General features: G+C 39.1%; 1 protein-coding gene across 1 annotated transcript in view; it reads left to right on the top strand.

Moving 5' to 3' along the window:
- Positions 1-20,080, top strand: part of PDE11A (phosphodiesterase 11A) — a 388,181-nt gene that overhangs the window by 154,108 nt on the left and 213,993 nt on the right. Inside the window, exons 4-5 of the mRNA XM_035007663.1 lie at positions 3,244-3,384; positions 18,780-18,844. Of these exons, the coding sequence (XP_034863554.1) occupies positions 3,244-3,384; positions 18,780-18,844 (206 nt within the window). The remainder of the gene's footprint in view (positions 1-3,243; positions 3,385-18,779; positions 18,845-20,080) is intronic.

Genomic DNA, 20,080 nt, shown 5'->3' on the forward strand with positions numbered 1-20,080 from the left:
GAAGGAAGGAAGGAAGGAAGGAAGGAAGGAAGGAAGGAAGGAAGGAAGGAAGAAAGGAAGAAAGGAAGAAAGGGAGGAAGGAAGACTGAAAAAAAATGCTAAACTATCAAATAGATATTAAATTATATTAGGCTCATAATACAATAGATACAGGTAGGTATAGATAGGTACAGTAGGTAATAGTCAAGCAAACCAATAAAAAATAATATAGTATCAGGTAGTGATAAATGCTATAAAAATGAAATGAGATGAAGAGATAGAGATTGATCACTGAAGGCTAGTTTGAGAGGATGCTTATTTCAGAGCATGATCAAGAAGTTCTTTATAAGATGTTATTTGAACTGAGACCTGAATGAAATGAAGGAGCAAAACTACCCAAAGATCAGGGAAGAGCATTCCAGATAGTGGAAATGTCAAGTTGAAAGGCACTAAACAGGCAAAAGCTTGGTCTGTGCATCTAAGGAGCAGAGAGGAAGAACTCCAATAGCCAAAACAGTACTTAAAAAGAAGGACAAAGCTGGAGGTACCACACTTCCTGATTTCAAACTATAATACAAAGCTCTTATAATCAAAACAGTATGGTACTGGCACTAAACACAGACACGTAGACCAATGGAATAGAATTGAGAGCCCAGAAATAAACCCATGCATATACAGTCAACATATATTTGACAAGGGAGCCAAGAATACTAAATGGGGAAAATATAGTTTTTTTCACAAATGATGTTGGGAAAACTGGATATTCACATGAAAAAGACTGATATCAGACCCCTATCTTACACCACTCACAAAACTTAACTTGAAATGGACTAAAGATATATATGTAAGACATGGAACTAAAACTTCTAGAACAAAACATAGGGGAAAGGCTCCAGCAATTTTTTGGATCTGATACAAAAGCACATTTGTGATCATTTCACAACATGTGATGTATCAAATCATCATATTTTACACCTTAAACTTACACAAAGTTATATGTCAATTATATCTCAATAGAGCTAGGAAAAAAAGAAACAATGTGACTGGAACTAGAGGAGCAAGAAGTGAGAAATTCCCTCCCAAATTAGCGGTGACATATACAAAGCTTATTGATGTGGGAAATGAGTGACAATGACTTTTGGCTTGTACACCTGGCAAGTAGACAGTTGGGTAAGGAGTCTAAAGTTTTGGTGAGATGTCAGGACTCGAGACTCGTTGTATTGGAGAACGATCAGTATATAGATGATACTTAAAAGTAGGGTACCGAATGGGTCAATCTGGAGGAGAATCTGTAGATAAGAGAAAGGGAAAGGTTCAAGGATGAGCTCAGGAGCAAAAGAAGGCACTAGACGAAGGAGGGGGACCAAGACAAGGGAAGTCAAGAAACAGGGAGTGTTCAGCTGTGTGAAGAGCCTCCAATGTCTGTTGAATTGCCCATCATCCAAGATTTTCTTCTCTTTTTCTCCCATTGTGGAGTTAGTCTGTATTATTTGTGAAACTTTTATCACTTGTTAGTAAAGCAGCAATTTTTAATTAGAAACAGTAAAATTACTATGATGTGATTTGTCAGTGCAAGACTCAAGGCACAATTAGTTTTTCCTCTGAGATAAATGTTCTTGTATATGGGTCCCAGGGGCCCTATCCACACAGTCACAACAAATTGAAAAGTTAAATAATTGTTCAGTTAATATGATCCATCTGAAGAAATAGTCTGGATGATTAAGGAATAATGTTTTCCCCCTTAATAACAGGGAATTGTGTTGGTAATTATTCAGACAATTGCCTCATTTTTAATGTTATATTTAAATATGAAATTATTACACATTGACTTCTTACAGCAATTTGCTGCCCAAATTTCAAACAGTCAGGATACACTCAAAACTTTTTTCACCTCCTGGTGTTTCTCCTCTTCAGGATCATAGAGCCACCCAGGCCCTTAGCCGTACTCAGAGGTTCTCTTTAAAGAAAATGCCACCAAGGATATTTGATCCTCTTTTAGATGCTCAGTGAACTAGACTCATTTCATGGATCCCTTAACTCATTCAAATGCTTTTCTACCTGAATAGACTCAGAGAAGAAATTTTCACATGTTTCCAATGGTTTCAGGACAAATCAAATTCATTACTGAAGTTGAAAATTGGTCATATCAATGGGATGATCATCAACACCATCTACCTGAATAGAGGTGAATTTGAAAACCCACAAAATCCTTTTGTGAGAGGTCAGACCTGAGAGTGTACATCTTATTAAGTTCTGTTGAACGAAGCACCTTCTGGCCAATTCACTGGCTGTGTAATTTTCTGATTGCTCTCTGGTAGAAGCATAATACCTACTACCTGTACATAGCCCACTATTCTGAAATCTCTGGAAAGAGCCATGTTATTAAAAATTCCAAATAAATATTATTTCAATGCAAAAATTGCAAGCTAACTTAGCTGGATAAAATGAGAGGTTATTACCATTTGATTTTTAAGTGAGTATGCAGGTTTTCAAGTTGGTTTTCAAGTTAGTTTCAAGTTTTCAAGTCATTCATCTAAGGTTTTCTTTCTTTAATTTGTGTGTTTTTCATTCTGTTAACAGAAATTTTAATGGTATTTTCTTTCCTGAGATATACTTTAGTATCTGTGTTTTCCTGGACAGGTGAGATGAAGCAATACTTCTTATGTAGAGGAATTAATGGGGATTTTATATATTTTTTGAAGGCTCTGAAGCTTAATTAGCATTCACCCCTATAATTCTTTCAGAGTTCTGTGAGAGATGTGTATTAGGGAAAATAAGTCTCAAGTCTGACCATGAACCTATTTCTTCCTGGGTGAGGAAGAGCTGCTTTGTAATTTTCTGAAATAAATGTTCTTTGGAGAGAATCAGGTATTCATAATTTATAAAATGTTGGGTTTATACCTAGTTATGTTGCAGAAAAACTCCTGTGAAGTGGGGCTGAGGAGGGAAGCCTAGAGCTATAGCGGACTAAACAGGATTGTGTAGCCATTAGCTCCTCGGGAGATAGTCCTATAGCTGTATGTGGGATTCATATAGGATTATATGGATTGACACTATTCTCAAGTTGTATTTTTCAGTTCAAAACTGTGTTATAAAACAAAATGATGGACTATGTCAAAACAATGATCAATGCTTTAAAAATTAGCCACACAAAAATATTTATATTTTATTACAGCAAACACCAAATGGAATTTTGAGAGGAAAAAAAATTTTTTTTTATTCAGTCCTATACCCACCTACATACATCCATTTTATCTTTCCTAGGCTTTGCTAGAGGTTGTTAATGACCTCTTTGAAGAACAGACTGATCTGGAGAAAATTGTCAAGAAAATAATGCATCGGGCCCAAACTCTGTTGAAATGTGAACGCTGTTCTGTTTTACTCCTAGAAGACATTGAATCACCAGTAAGTCATCTTTTATCTGTCACACAGTGTTGAAGACTGTGTTAATGGACTGAAGTTTCATTTATTTGTAATTCAGCTTGTGAAATCTTTGCTTGAACCACTCGCTTCATGACTCTCTAACCATGAGGTCACTTTTTATAAAATTAAAGTTTTTTTAAATTTCTTTTACATGTATTTTCCGTCTTGTTTTGCTGTCACCTTAGAAACATAGGCTCTTACGTTGATGGGGACCTTGGAGATCAATCCCAGCCCTGAGTATTTACAGATTACAGATTAGCTGGTTTGCCCCATGTCTCCCAGCTGAATAGACGTTAGCTCAGTGCCGGGCTCCCATCCTATTCCCCCAGCATGAGGAAGGCCGTTGGCCTCTCTGGGTGTGGACTGCAGTCCAGACTGTGCTCCCCAGCCCTCTTATGAGGAGGAAGCAAACAAATGCTAGAGGAGCAGTGCCCTTTGCTTCTGGGGCTCGGACAGACTGTACTTGAGCTGAGGGGGGTGACAGGCCTCAGCTGGGCTGTGCTCTGCAGCAAAGGTTTGAAGGGTAGTTTCCAAGTTCTTTTCCTGTTGCTTCGGAGCTGGGGACGCTTGCACAGAGCACACACCAGGTGGAGGCGGCTCCTTGCCTCTTCCCCGCTGGGGTTCCTGTTACTCCAACGGCAGGCATCGAGCTAGTTCAAGGCCTCCGGCCTGCAGCACCTTGGCTTTCAGGTTTCTGTTAAGCCCTTCAGCTCTTTGGGGGAAATCTGCTGGGTAAATATGCAACAGTATTGAAAATAATGATCATCATCAAACTTCTTGAAAGTTAAATGTCTAAACCCTTAGCAGCAATTTAATATCTTTACTATGAACTGTCTTCGAAGACCAGGAATTGTCTAGCTATTTAAGTACCGTTTTAATACTTCAGAGGATGATATTTTACTGTACTTTGCTTAGAAAAGGTTATTGTCTTTGCCTTCAGGTTTGTTTTCCTCCAAGAATAAGAACCTTAGGGTAAATTTTGGAGATATAAAAATTTACAACATGAAGTTGTTTTTTTTTTAAGATTTTGTTTATTTATTTGACACACAGAGAGAGATAGTGAGAGAGAGAGCACAAGCAGGGGGGAGCGGCCGGCAGAGGGAGAGGGAGAAGCAGGCTCTCCGCTGAGCAAGGAGCCCAATGCGGGGCTCGATCCCAGGACGCTGGGATCATGACCTGAGCTGAAGGCAGACGTTTAACCGACTGAGCCACCCAGGCGCCCCACAATGTGAAGTTTTAAAAAATCTATACATGTTTAAAATGTTGAGGCATGTTTGCCCATATTTTAGCAGAGCTTGGCATTACTTCTACATCAGCAGGTGTGGTTTAAACAAACAATAGCCTTGCCATTATCCTGTGATTATGTAAAACTCTGTGGAACCCTGGGAGAACACCCCCCCCAACAATAGCCCACATTTATGGAATGCTCTGGATGTTGTGTGAAGTACTTGAGTTCATTTAATTGCCCCTCATCCTTATGAAGTAGGTATTATTATCATTCTCACTTTATAGAGGAGGAAATGAGGCTCAGAGAGTTGAGTGACTTGCTGGAGTCTCCCCCCACTGCCTGACTCTAAAGCCCCAGAAAGGAATGGGGAGGAGTGGGGGTGCTTGGTGGTACGATGATAGTCCTGGCAAGCTGTAGGCTCTCACCAAGCAAGGGCGGGAAGAGGCAGCTGTTGGGGCCTCAGCTTACATGGGACGAAGTCTGCTGGTAGGGGTTCTGGGGTAGGTCAGTAGCCCGATGATGTAATCAAGAGCCCAGCACTGTCCACTTTCCTGCCCACGTCTCAGTGCTCAGCTGCGTTTCACCCTCATGGGCCAGGATGCTGACACAGCTCCAGGCAGTGTGTCATCATGTACCAGGAGAGGAAGAAAGGAAAACTTCTGTTCACCTAGCTCTCTTTTTCTCAGGGGAGAAAGTCTTTTCCATAAGAGTTTTTTCCCAGCTGACTTTCCTGCAGGATTCACTGGTCAAGAATGAGATATTGCAAAAAAAAAACAACAAAAAAAACCCGAGATATTGCTTACATCATTCATATTCTTGATATTTTTCTATTCTTCACTTCTCAGTCTCTAATACAGGTGTATTCAAATGTTCCGCATAACTGAGATTTATCAGTATCTTCTTGTCCAGTTCTGTAGGTCGTTGATTTAGTTGTATTAATATTACTTGTTCATGCATTTTTGAGTTTGGGATTGGAGGTCATTTTGATGGGAGGGTGTTCGTTTGTTGGTGCCATTGTTTTCTTTGGTTCTTTCTTGTACTCCTCCCTCCCTGTCTAATAGTTTGTGCAGTCCTTGGCCCCTAGTCAAGAACAAGTTGGGTCTCCTGCTGCATGGTAAGATTACACTAAGCCAGAAGCAGCATGGTTCAGTGTCTGGGGGTGAAGCTAGGTCACCTGTTTCAAGAGAACATTTTTAGTCCCCAAACCCCAATAGAAGCTGAAGTTCCAGTCATTGCCACCTGCCTGTTTCTGGACCTGGAACACAGTGGGCCTGTGTCTTCAGGCTTGGCCCTTTAGAGACCTTTTCTTTTTGGTCTTCTCTGCCATCCGGCCCTCCTCTTTTTTCTGCTTTTTAACCTCTAGATGTCTTTCTGGTTTTCTCTTTCTGTATTTTTATCAATCTGTACTCTGTTTTTGGAAGAGAACAGATATGTCAAAGCATTAACTTACGGCATCATGTCTACTGGAGTTCCATATGCTACTTTTTACAATCGGGGGGAGACAGGCATCATTTCAGGAAAAAAAAATCTGCTGGAAGTTTCCTTCCTCTAAAAATAACTTTTGCTTTTCTCTATTTTATTAGAATCATTCCTGAAAACAGAAACTTCTGATTATTGCCTTGTGATTTGAGTATTTAAAAAGCTGGTTACTGCAGATGTATGATATTTCCTGGCCTTTGTTCATTTGAGGGAAAGAGGAAGAAAAGAAATTGAAATCTAGCTATCGAAGGTTTGATTCATCAAGCTCCTCAGTGTTTAGAGACTGCCTTCCTGAGCAAGCAGGTGTTAACTGATCAGTTCACTCAGTAGATGCCAAAAATAGAAATAAGGAATGCCTTTCCGGCCTCTCTCCTGCCAAAATTCATATTTTACCCTCTTTTGCTTCCCTTAAGTGTTTCAGTCAATCAATTTTAAGTGACTTTTTCAGTGGTATCTTCCACTAGACTGAAAAAGTAGAAAGATTGTTCCTTAGCTAGCTACCATGACATTAGGAAAATTTAGTCCTTTGAACTGAATATTCCCTATATAATATTATGACATTCCATGAACCTGTCCAAGCAATTCCTATACCTTCTGTTAGCTTCTTTCTAGTTTATGTATTTACTATTATCTCTACTTCTTTCTGTGCTTTGTCAAGGAAAGCAAGAATGCGGACATTTTCATGGTAAAGTCCTAAGGCACTTTCTCAGGACTAATGTTTACTCGTGTTCTCCTTTCACGGATCATCCCGATGGCTGGCAGCGACTGCCTCGTGGAGAACTCCAGCAAGGACTTCATAACCGAGCTTATAACCAGGAAGCTAGTTTCAGGAGCTCACTTCCTAAACCAGGAAGTATGACCTACACTTACTTTTTAATATGTTCCTTAACTTCTTGGTTCTTATGTAAATATACATGCAATTAAGCCATTGAACTAGATGATCTTCCTGAATCCCACACTTGAAAGGAAGAGATGGAGGTAACTGTTATCTGATTGTTCCAGAACAGCCTATAATTCAATCCCCTCCATCCTAAATGGATGGCAAAAATCACTCCAGGTCACTTTCTTTCCATTTCCTTACCTTTCTTTAGCTTGTCTTCTCCCTATAAGGAAATCAATGTAAATTCTTTTTGATTTTTGTTCCAATTGCTTTTTCTAGAGTGCAAAGTGGCAACTATCTCAGAAAAACTCTGATGATTATCCAGTCATTGTTTTATATATACTCACATCACTAATCATTAATATATTATATTATATATTTGTTATATTAAGTCACTTTATTAGTAATTTTCTACCAATATATTAACTCACATCATTAATCACTTATATGTGTTAACTATATGTATATGTGTGCATATATATATATCCAACTTCTGAACTTCAATTCCCACTCCATCTCCACCACATCCTGCCCCAAATCTTTATCACTTCTAAGATTTCCTATTTCAGTTCATAGAATCATCATGTAGTAAGCAACTCAAGCTAAAAAACCACACAGTAGCTTCTAAGTGTTTCTTACCATTTACGTTCAATCATTTGTCAGTTCTGTTGCTTTTATGTTGAAACCTCATTTCTACTCCCTTCCTCTCACCTCTTCTACTACTGTCTTTACTAATCTCTTAGCTCCACATTTTCCTCAACTCATTTCTTCACTTGCAAATGGGGCAGTCTTCCTTTCCATCAATTCTTAATACTCCTTCTAGTTCTCTTTCTAAAACATGCATCTGCCTCTCCCATGGTTCAGAATATTTGGTAACTGTTGCCTACACCATAAAGTTCAAACTGCCCAAAATACAAGGTTCATCACCTCTGCTCCCAATTTAACTTTTGGCTGTTCTTTCTGGTCCTCAGCCTCACCCTTTCCCTTTCTTCCTCCTCTATCCCCGCTCCCCAGGTCAGCCTATGCATGCATTTGCCTCTGTATCTTGGTACATCTTGTTCTTGTGGACGACAAAATGCACCAGACATTCAGGGAGATAATTTCATCCAGGCTATTGCTATAGGGAGAACATTCATTTCTGAGGAACATCTCAAAAAAAAAAAAAAAGGAAGGAAGGAAGGATGAAGACAGGTCTTATTTTAGAATATGCTAGGGCAGGGTGGTCCTTTGAGGTTAGTCAATTCTGGAAGAAAGTGGTAGGAGGGATTTCTTTATTATTACTGTTTTTTGGGGAGAGCAGGGCTCAAGTAAATTTCAACATTGTCAACTCTGTACTGACTATTTTCTGCACCGCCCCCCCCCCCTTCTATTCTTGATGTTTCTCTCCTTAGCTCAGTGCCCTTGAATGTACTTGGGCTTTCTTGCCCACTGGCTTCCAGTTGAGTTTGACAAAAAAGAGGGATCAGCAGAAGGTTTTTTTGTTTTTTGTTTTTAGATTTATTTATTTTAGAGAGAGAGAGCATGAGCGGGAGGGGCAGAGGGAGAGGGAGAGAGAATCTCAAGCAGATTCCATGCTGAGCACAGAGCCTGACACAGGACTCGATACCATGACCCCAAGATCACAACCTGAATAGAAACCAAGAGTTGGATGCTTAAACTACTGCACCACCCAGGCGCCCCCAGCAAAAGGTTTAAAGGCTGGAGGAGAGAGAAATTGGGGATAGTTATTCCTCTTGTTCTTTCTGTGCCAGTTGTTACAGGTGGCTGGATTCTTCCAAGATCCCCTTCCATAGTTCTAGTGCCTCAAGGACACCAAAAGCATTATTCCCTCCTTCCTGACATCCTTCCTTCTCTCCCTTGCTCTCTGTGGTCTTTAGACATGCTCCTTTAGACTGCAATCTTTCCAAAGTTGCTAGTTCCTGGGTATCTCACCATTTCTTATTGGTTTCTTTTAACCCTGCCCACACTTTTGTAACTAGTCCCTTTATTGAATTAGGTTCAGTTAAAACCTTTTCAGTGTTCTTTCTGTTTTCGGCCAAAACTGACCTATTTGGTCCCTCAACCCAGAAAACTTCCCCCACTACTCAGCCTAGAGCATGCCCACCATTGAAGACACAGTTCACACAAAGACTTCTTCAACACCCTCTTCTGTGTGCTTGTAGAATTTTGAACATATATTGTGGTGAAATTATACTTTTGTGAACTGTTCCCCCCACCCCTGTACTATTTTGTGAGTCCCTCAAAGACAGGACATGATTTATGCCCCTTTGGTATTTCCAGAGGCCATAATGATGCCTGTACACTAAGTATTTGATAGATGTTGATCGAATGAATAAATGATTAGAGTAAATTACTCATCATCATAAATGAGAAATTTATCAAGAAGGATGACAATGGATGATCATTTAGTTCTTTTGCCCTATAGAATCATTCTCTTATGGAAAAATATAGATTAAGAAGACTAATGAAAAATGGTGATTATTAGATCATTCCTATTTTCTTTTTGGTGGCAGGAGTATCTGTTTGAGCACAGTTTTTGTTTTTTAAGTTATTTTTAAACTTAAAAAAACAGAGAGAAACCAAACCAACTAGTGCTTGATAAATATCCAAATCAAAAAGTCTTCTGTCCGTGGAGCTTTTCCAAAGAACAGGCAGAGGTGCTCGGGGATATTTTGTTTGCTTCACTGTGTACTGCCTTCCCCAGGGTGCAATCATCAGGGCTGATCAACAGCCAGGAGAGCTTGGAACCACTTGTTCAGTTTCATTGACCTATAAACCACTTCTGATATTTCTCTTATAAGATTCTCTTTTTATTTAGTGTATGTGAATGTGGGTATTTATTTATTTAATCTAGGCTCATGTAGTATATCTATTATAAAATCAGACTTGGATTTAGAGAATAAATTTTAAAAAATTAATGAGACTGAGAACTATACAATTGGTCCAAGTCAAGAATAAAGCATGAATTTTATTCTCTTCTTTTATGCTCTTGTCTGTTTTTTATTGGTCATAATCTCCACAGTGACACTATATATCCCATTAAATTGCACTGAAATATTTTAGCTGTTTTTGCTGTTTCATTTTTAAACCCAGGTGTCTGACTATAAATAATTTTCTACTTGAATGCACTATATTTTTAATAAATATTTTAAAATATATAAATTGTTTGGGGCATGGCTGCCTAGAGTTTTGCTTTTCAAAAAAAGATACATTTGAGAGTGAAAAGTGGCACTTTTAATAATTGTTTCAGGACAACAGGCTTAATTAAAGTGGGACAGTCCATGACAACTTTGACATACGCATATCCTCAAGTATGTCCCCCACCACTTACTGTGGTGCCTAAAATTTCCATCATTAAAGTCTTGTATCAGATGTGAAGATTCTGACTCCAGGAATCCCCTTTCTGAATCACAGATAAATTACATAGGAATATGAATATATTAATATATCATCAGTCATTGAAGTTTAGCAAAAAATAACTAGAGATGGCTCTAGATCATAAGTCAACAAACTCTTCTATGAAGGGCTAGCTAGTAAATACTTTAGGCTTTGTGGCCCATATGGTCTCTGTTGGAGCTACTCAACTCTACTGTTGGAGCAAAAAGCAGCCACAGTAATATTTAATTAATGAGTGGGCCCTGTTAAAATGCGACTTTATTTATAAAACCAGATGGTGGGGAAGATTTGGCCCATAGACTCTTTTGCCTGTCCCTGATCTAGAAGAATGAGAGGCAAGCAGATCAGTCTGCATCTCCAGAAACATATTACTTCTCTTCTGTTCATCCTGCTGGCCTCAACATGGACCAAGTCCCATGAGTATGTCGCCTTAAGGGCCCAATATTCTGATGACTTGGAGGGTTCACTGGCCATGAGTCTAATCTCAAATTGACCTACATTCAGAAAATCTGTAAGAGGATTCCACCAGCAGCCCTGGGTTCCTGAATAGATTGGTCTAGACTAGGATTTCTGTGATAAATCCATTCTAAAATGGACTTGAAGCCCTTCATAGTCAGATTGTCTGGACTCAGACTAACTTTCTACACCTTATGGAGCCAAGGCTGGCTTTTCATCACTTTCTTGATCTTATCTGGCTTACAGTCATCAGTGGGTTTGTCCTCACAGTTTCCGTTCTCTGCTTATATTTGACCACTCTCTAAATGGGACTCAAGCCTGCTTCTCTTTTATTCTTACATTGTTTGCTATCAGCTGGAGGCCCTTAAATGTTGTATTTCTCTTACCCACCGTTCCAGATTCCCTTCCCATGCTTCTGAAAAATCCTCTTTTATACAACTTAATGTTCAACTGTAATTACTTTTACATAAGCAAATTTATGTTACTTCATGTGTAAAAGCATTTTTATACACTTTATACATTTTTCAAGTACATAAGTACTTTATCTCCTCTTGGTTTATACTTTAACTCAATTAATTACCACAGCACTTAAAGCACCCTTCAGCAAAAATAGAAAAATTCATAGTGAGCAAATATTTTCTGAGTGCTTATTAGGTGCCAGACACATAACAAAATGAAAGGCAAAGTTTCAAATAAAATGGGAGAAAAAAAAGTAGATGATATAAGCAAAACCAAATGAAATCAGCAATCTCAAAACCAAATTATGCTGCAAAAAGATAAGACTTTGAAACTAAAGCTTTGCTCTGAGCTTCCTAACAGCTAAGGTAAGAGAAGAAATTTAATACATTTTATAATTGTTTGTTAAGTAAAAGGAATCACAACAGCTAATCAAGAAAAATCTTCCTGACCCTTAAAGTTTAAAGTTTTTTCCCCTTTAAAATATTATTTAAAGGTTAGAGACCTTATTTACTATGTTTTTTTTTTTAAAGATTTTATTTATTTATTTGACAGAGAGAGACACAGCGAGAGAGGGAACACAAGCAGGGAGAGTGGGAGAGGGAGAAGCAGGCTCCCCACTGAGCAGGGAGCCCGATGCGGGACTCGATCCCAGGACCCTGGGATCATGACCTGAGCCGAAGGCAGCCGCTTAACCGACTGAGCCACCCAGGCGCCCTTTACTATGTTTTGATATCTCTTTTTGTTACCCAGTATACACTGATATTGCCTTAGATAATCAATATTAGCCAAAGACCAGTCAACATTATTCTCATTTTTCTTCTAAAGACACGAGAACCTATGAATTATCACATAAGGTACAAAGTAAGGGAACATAATCTATAATACTGCCTTCACTTCTGACACCAATTATAAGTTCAAGGGTTCCCAAGACCACCCTCAGTCTCAATAATTTGCTAGAAGGACTCACAGAACTCACTGAAAGCTGTTATACTCATGGTTATGGTTTATTATGAGGAAAGATACAGATTAAAATCAGCCAAAGGAGAGATGCATGGGCAAAGTCCAGGAGGGTCCAAATGTGGAGCTTCCAGTTGTCCTCTCTCCATGGAGTCATGGATAGCATTCACTTCTCCCAGCAATGATATGTGACAATGTACATGATGAAGTATGGCCAACCAGGAAAGGTCACCCAAGACTTGGCATCCAGAGGTCTTTATTGAGGCTTAATCACCAAAACTTAGTTGACCACCTACAGTAGCTGACCTCAGTCTCCATTCCTTCCAGAGGTCAAGTGATACCACATGACCCAAAGCTGCACCCAACCCGACCCCCCACCGCCCAACCACATTGTTGTGTGGCTCAAATTACATTGTTCTATCTGGCTGGCCCAAGGCACTTTATTCAAGGCTGGATATGTCCAGGGGCTTAGAGGTTACCTCCCAGGAGCCAAGGGCAAAGTCCAGACCTTTCTTTGCATAGAGTTAATTCTTTATTACACACAAGGTCAACACTATGGTTCATCCAGTGTCTGACTTTGACCGGGACACCGTGGACTGGTTTATTGGGGGACACAACTAGTATTCTCCATGATATAGAGTGCTAAAGTTGAAGGATAATCCTTGACTTTCCCTTTACTCATTAAATATAAATTTAGAAAATAAAACCAATAAAATAAAATAAAATATTTGACCCTGTTTTTCTTTTTTTTTTTTTTAAAGATTTTTATTTATTTGAGAGAGAGAATGAGAGAGAGAAAGCATGAGAGGGGGGAGGGTCAGAGGGAGAAGCAGACTCCCTGCTGAGCAGGGAGCCTGATGTGGGACTCCATCCAGGGACTCCAGGATCATGACCTGAGCCGAAGGCAGTCGCTTAACCAACTGAGCCATCCAGGCACCCCAACCCTGTTTTTCTTTATAGCATATGGTTTATATTGAAATAAAAAGTACTAACATTTTTTTTAAAGTGTTTTTTTTCCTTTTGGTAGTTTTAAAATGTCCTGTTTTACATATCAGGAGTTCAAACACTGACATTTCATCAAGAGGTTACTTGTTTATCTTATCCATTCTCTTTCTCATTCTAGATCTATAAGTTTTATAGCTTTAAAATTCCAGGATTTTCTATTCCATTTCTTATCAGCATTATCCTTTAGCAGGTTTTTTTTTTTTTAATTTTTTAAACATTAAAAAAAATGCTTTATTCTCTTTTTAATTTCTGAACATTCTTAGGTTTGTTTTCCTAAAATGTGGAAAGCAGAAGTTCCTTATTATTCCAGGAAGCACTAGTCTTGAGAAGCCAGGGCAAATTAAGCTCACTAGGATGGAGTAGACTTCATGCATGCAGAGATTGTTTTCCGTTTACTTTCCCACGTGTAGTCCCAGTGCCCTATGCTCCTTGACACATACAGACACTCAGTACATATCTGTTGTGTCAAAGCACAGTTTTCAAAACGTTAAAACCTAGCCCTTGCATAAATCTAAAGCAAGCATGTACCAAAGATTTATTGAACTCATTAAAGAGATAAACCAAGTGAGGTAGTAAAATCAGTTTTAAAATAGGTACTAAGGGGCGCCTGGGTGGCTCAGTCGTTAGGCGTCTGCCTTCGGCTCAGGTCATGATCCCAGGGTCCTGGGATCGAGCCCTGCATCGGGCTCCCTGCTCAGTGGGAAGCCTGCTTCTCCCTCTCCCTCTGCCTGCAGCTCCCCCTGCTTGTGCTCTCATAGTCTCTCTCTGTCAAATAAATAAATAAAATCTTAATAAAATAAATAAAATAAAATAAAATAAAATAAAATAATAAATAAAAACTACGGAAAGAATGCTAGGGTAAGATTGCTAGGTTAGATTTCTATAATGGTTACTATCATCCAGGACAATAAAATTGTCACTATGGGCTTACCTTTACTACTGCTCAGAAATCATTTGCATTTCTCCTTGGATAAAATTCATTTGTGCATTGTCAAGCTGTTCTTTGTGGCTTCAATGACTCACTGAGCGCCTGCACTCAGCCTGCTTGTTTTGAACTTTTACCTAGTTATTGCCCATTTCTGGGTACCCATCCCCAACGTGTGTGTTTAAGCAGTAAGCCTCAGGATGACATTCCCACTTTGCCCCTTCCTTCCTCTCCACGTTGACCCAGTTACATTCAAATTACCCAAAGAGCAGGTTTCCCAAGTGCCACAAGATACCTTACCCCTGACCCCAATAAAGGTACTTACTTACCCATGGGTCCTTGCTCTGCCCTTTCCCTGCCTGCAGTGACCAAACTCTGGGCTTTGGGTGACTTTATATGATCCTCTGAGCATACCATGCTCCCCTCTCTATGATTTGTGATGAATTCTTTAATTTCACATGCCTTTCCAAGTATAATTTCTGGGACTTTGTCAGAGTGATCCTTAATGACCCCACAAGGGGGCTTACTCCCTCATTTACAACCCTAATTTGTATTGCTATCAGTTTTTCAGGAATTATTATCTATCCTTTTAGAGTTGTAAAGTATTCTAATTAATAGTAAAAAGGAAGCCAAATGAAGTATTCCTTAGTAATATTGAGGAGTTTAATCTCATCTGTCCAGTCAGGGAATTTAAAGGTATCTCCTTTTTGATGGGTGCCTGGGTGGCTCAGTGGGTTAAACATCTGACTCTTGATTTGGGTTCAGGTTGTGATCTCAGGGTCATGAGGTCTAACCCTACATCGGGCTTTGTGAGCTGGGTGCATACCCTGCTTAATATTCTCTCTCTCCCTCTCCCTCTGCCCTGCCCCACTTGCACTCTTCCTCTCGCTCTTAAAAAAAAAAAAAAAAAAAAAAGAAGGTGGGGTGCCTGGGTTGCTCAGTCCATTGAGCGTCTGCCTTTGGCTCAGGTCATGATCCCAGGATCCTGGGATCGAGCCCCGCATGTGGCTCCCTGCTCAGTGGGAAGTCTGTTTTTCCCTCTACCCTTCCCCTCTGCTCATGATCTCTCTCTCTCTCTCTCTCTCAAATAAGTAAAACCTTAAAAAAAAAAAGTATCTCCTTTTTTATTTCTAAATGCAGAAATAATTAATACTGTATTGGTGATTTGATTAATTTTATATTAAGCCAAGTACTTTGCTTCAAGCTACTTTTAGTCTGTGTTTATTCAAATTCAGGCATTAATGGGTTCTTGAAAAATATTTATAGAATTGATAAATAAAGGCAGAGTTTATCTAACTATTCTGACTTTGAAGGAGTCATGTCCGAATAATTTGGTGTCACAGTTTTGCTCATGTTTACAAAAGCAAGGAGTAGTGGGGTAGCTGGGGGCTGTAGAATCAGACTGACATGGTGCAAATCCCAATTCTGCAGTGTATTGGTTGTATGGTTTCCAGGAAGGTTGTATGGTTTCCAGGAAACACTTAACCCCTCTGTGCCTTAATTTCCTTTCAATAAAGTGGGGATGATATTATCTACCTTGCCAGAATGTTGTAAGCATTGATATCTACATAAAGGATTGGTCATAATGTATGTAAAATGCCTCATACACATTTGCAGCAAAAAGGGAGAATATAGTTGTCTCAGTCAATTCAAGCTGCTATAACAAATTATTATAGAATGGATGGCTTACAGAACAAACAAGCTATTTCTCACAGTGCTAAAGACTGGGAAGTCCAAGATCAAGGCACTAGCAGAGCCAGTGTCTGGTGAGGGCACTTTTCCTGGTTTGTAGATGGCCAATCTTCTCGTTGTATCCTCACATAGCAGAGAAAAGGAGAGGAAGCAAGCTCTCTCTGCCTCTTCTTATAAAAGCACTAAGCCATTATGAGGCTTCACACTCATGACCTCATCACCTCCCATCTCCATATACCATCATGTTGAAGATTAGGGTTTCAGTATATGAATTTTGGGGAACACAAATATACAGTCCATAGCAACAGCATAAACATGATAAAATAGGGAAAGAATTTTCTGTCATCTAACAAAATAATGGAAAGAAATCACAAATCATGGACGATCAAAGCAGAGATAGAGGACTAACTCCCTCTTTTAAAATCTGTGACAATTTTCTATTATGCAAACAGAAATGAAATGCTACTACTTTTTACCTTATTATTATTTTAACTTTAAAAATTATTTGGAGTATAGTTTGAGAGATTTATTATTTGGTGATAGCAAATAGTTTCTCTGTGGCTTGCTAGCCTTGTGAGATCCAAGAATACTGCAAGTGGATAAAGATTTCTAAGTGATTGATTTCTGTTTAAGTCCTCAATTAAGACAAGTGTTCTGGTTAGTTTTGCTGTGTAACAAATAAACCCCCAGACTTGGAGGCTTAAATCAATCATGTTATGCTCACAGAGCCTATGGATCGGGAATTTGGAGAGGGTACCACAAGGATGGTCTGCCTCTTCTCAGGATATCTGGGGCTACATACAGTTGGAAAAACATAGAAACCAGAGGTGACTTAAGGGTTGGGAACTGGAATCATCTGAAGATCATCACTCATATGTCTGACTCCTAGACTGGAAGGACTTAAAGCCTGGAGCTTCTGACCAGAATAGCTACATGTGGCATCTCTATGTGGTTGGACTCCCTTTCAGCAGAATGGCCTTAAGGTAGCTGGACCTCTTACATGGTATCTCAGGGCTCCAGGCACAAGTATTCCATCAGACAACACAGAAGGAACATCACCTTTTATGACGATCTCCGAAGGCACATCATATCCGTTCTATATACTCTATTGGTCAAAGTGGTCAGTAGCCCACTTAGATTCAAGGGGAGGGAACATAGACCCTATCATTGGTAGGAGGGTGGCAGGGTCGTATTGTAGTGAAGAGTGTAGGATAGGAGATAGTGTTGTGACCATCTTTAGAACATAAAATTGGCCACAATGAAGGACTTTGTAGAGGCTCAGTTCACACTGGAATATGAAATAAAATGTGTGCTCTAGTTGTCAAGGGCATTTCCTTGCAGTTGGTCTGTGTCACTGCCCTGCAGTCAACTAGTCACACACAATTTTCTTTGTGATGAGCTTTTCTTTTCTTTTATCTTTTTCCTAATGTTGCATTTTCTTAGTTTGGGTTCATTACCTCACTGATAAAGCTGTTTTAATATTTAATCTATTCCATTTCCAAATCATTTTCTCAGGTGCCCATCCATTCCTTATAAGTGGGTTAATTTAAAAGGCCTTTGAAGCATGACTGCATCCAGCTACGGCAAATCTAAATGTCAACCTTGGAAGCATCCAGTGACATTCAGATGACTCCTTTCAATATAAGGGCCTCATTTTTCTATCATGTGGTATAGCTTGTCAGAAGAGGACGAGAAATGGTACTTTTCCCACTCCACATTTTTAGTGTTGTTGAAAGAACCGGCACTCTAGAATCATGCAGGCTTGCTTTAACCCCAGGTGCCCCCATTTAGTTCTGTGAAACTGAGCAAGTTTCTTAAAATTTATGGGTTAGTTTCCTCATCTATACACTGAAGATAAAAATCCCTGCTTTATAGAGTTGTACTAAGGAACTTAAATAGTCCAAGAAGCTTCTGATGTAGAGCCTGGTTTATAGTAAGAACTCAATAGTTGCTAATAATAAGGAAAACTACCTTTACATTTCCTGTGTCCAAAATTTTCTTTCAGTGTAATAAGTCTTGATCAGGTTCTTGCACCAAATATGCTGGTTTCATGAGACAGGTGAGAGAAGAAGTGTCTACACTAGGGATGATCCTTGAAGAAGATGGCTTTCTCTTCTTTACCCTTGGAGCAGGAGGCTGGGGTTGGTGGCAAAAAATATTCACCTGAGAACAATGATAAACCAAGGAAGGTGACTTCAGGAGCCTGGGGTTGAAGGAGGACATCCTTTTCTAGGTTTTTGTCTCTACCTTCTTCTCCATGCATATTGATCAGATTGTTAAAAGGGCAATAAAAATTTTAAAATGTTTCCAAGTGAGATGTTCCTTGGTAGAACTACCACAGATAGTAAACACCTCATTGTAAAAATATAACACACTTAATTTTCCGCCAGTGTTCATTTGTTTTGTTTCTTATATGAGCTGGGAAAAAAAGAGAGGAAAGCCAAGAAACAGACTCCCAGCTATAGAGAACAAACTGAGGGTTACCAGAGGGGAGGTGGATGGGGGGGATGGGCTAAATGGGTGATAGGGATGAAGGAGGACCTTTGTTACGATGCGCACCGGGTGTTGTATGGAAGTGTTGAATCCCTAAATTCTATACCTGAAACTAATACTACCCTGTATGTTAACTAACTGGGATTTAAATAAAAACTTGAAAAAAATATATGCATATTTAGTAAAATGTATCAAAACTTTGGCAATGTATGCCATGTTAGAAGTAAAATCCAAAAAGTAGGATAGAATTTTCTTTTTCGGCCCCTTGAGACTTCTCCACTTAAAATTCCTTCTTAATCTCCAATTATTGTAATTATCATTATAAAGATGAAAGATGTTTATTGCATTATTTTAAACTGCAAAAAAGCTTTAATTGACTTGAATTTATGTCTTTCTGTGTGTGGCAGGTGGTGAAGTTCACCAAATCCTTTGAATTGATGTCCCCAAAGTGCAGTGCCGATGCTGAGAACAGGTAGGGCTTGTGAGTTTCAGATTTGTCTTTTGCTCCTTGTCTTCAGTCCTTGGTGTTGGCAGCATCGTGTAATTCTTTGAGGATAGGAGTTCTTTCTTTAGATCAGCAAGTGCAGCCAAATACCATCACTCTTCTGTATTTCACAGCTTAAATAAAAACTGCTGCCTTTCTATGTCAACTGTACTTCAATAGTAAAAATTTTCAAGAAACTATAGCTTAAAAATACATGTGTCTACATTGCAGAATAAAACTGCAAATGAATGAAGTCAATTTTTAGATATTCCCTAGCTACACAGACAACCTAATTTTCTGCTTTATTCTGTCGCTTTGCTTCTCTTCCTCCCTTTTGTTTGCTTATATTTGGCCAATAATATACCCTTGGGAAAGAGGGAGAGTTTCCAGTAATTCCCTTTTTTTTTTTTGTTTTTTTGTTTTTTTGTTCCCATTGACATCTTTGAGGTAAAGGTGAGGGTTGGGGACAATCAGTGAATTTCTGTTAGCTTTGCGCTGCCCTGAATACCAGTTGGGCGGCTACAAAAGTGGATTCTGTTTACTTTGGTCCCTTCTAGAGGAAGGACTAAGAAATAGTGAAACTGACAACAATGCAGAAATATGGAGAAAGCCAAGTAAAGTGTTTCTGGCGCCGTGATGATGATAATGATGTTAATATTGATACTAATGCCAGCAAGATAAGCAGCTTCCAATCACTGAGTGCCAAGTGTGCCACATTCTAGCTAATGGCTTTATAGGCCTTTAATCCCCAAATTAATCCTATGAAGTCAGCATCGTTACCCCAGCATGACAGAGGAGAAAACCAAGGTTCAGCTAAAGTTCCTGTAGGCAGTAAGTGGTAGCCACATCCAAGGACAAGGTCACCTAATGAAACTCTCCAACAGCCTCTGAACTTTGATCCTATTCCCACACATGATTTACAGCCTGGTAGTTAATCTATATAGTGAATATCTGTTGGGTTAATGTTTCCCAAATCTGGCTGATCAATCAGAGTCAAGCTTGGAGAACTTGATAAAAACAATTCCCAGAAAGCTCACTGAGAGATTTTGATTCAATATGTCGAAATTGAAGTCCTAAAGATCTCTATATTCAAAAGGCTCCCTGGGTATACTACCTGCTTCAAGATGTGATATTCAAGGGTAATTTGATTTTATATATCCATCATTGCCTTAAGGTCAGGAAATAGAAATCAGTACATTAACATTGACACTTCATTTAGTTACT

This window comes from Mirounga leonina, unplaced genomic scaffold (assembly GCF_011800145.1).
Source record: "Mirounga leonina isolate KUSES-001 unplaced genomic scaffold, KU_Mleo_1.0 Mir_151, whole genome shotgun sequence".
Taxonomy (NCBI): domain Eukaryota; kingdom Metazoa; phylum Chordata; class Mammalia; order Carnivora; family Phocidae; genus Mirounga; species Mirounga leonina.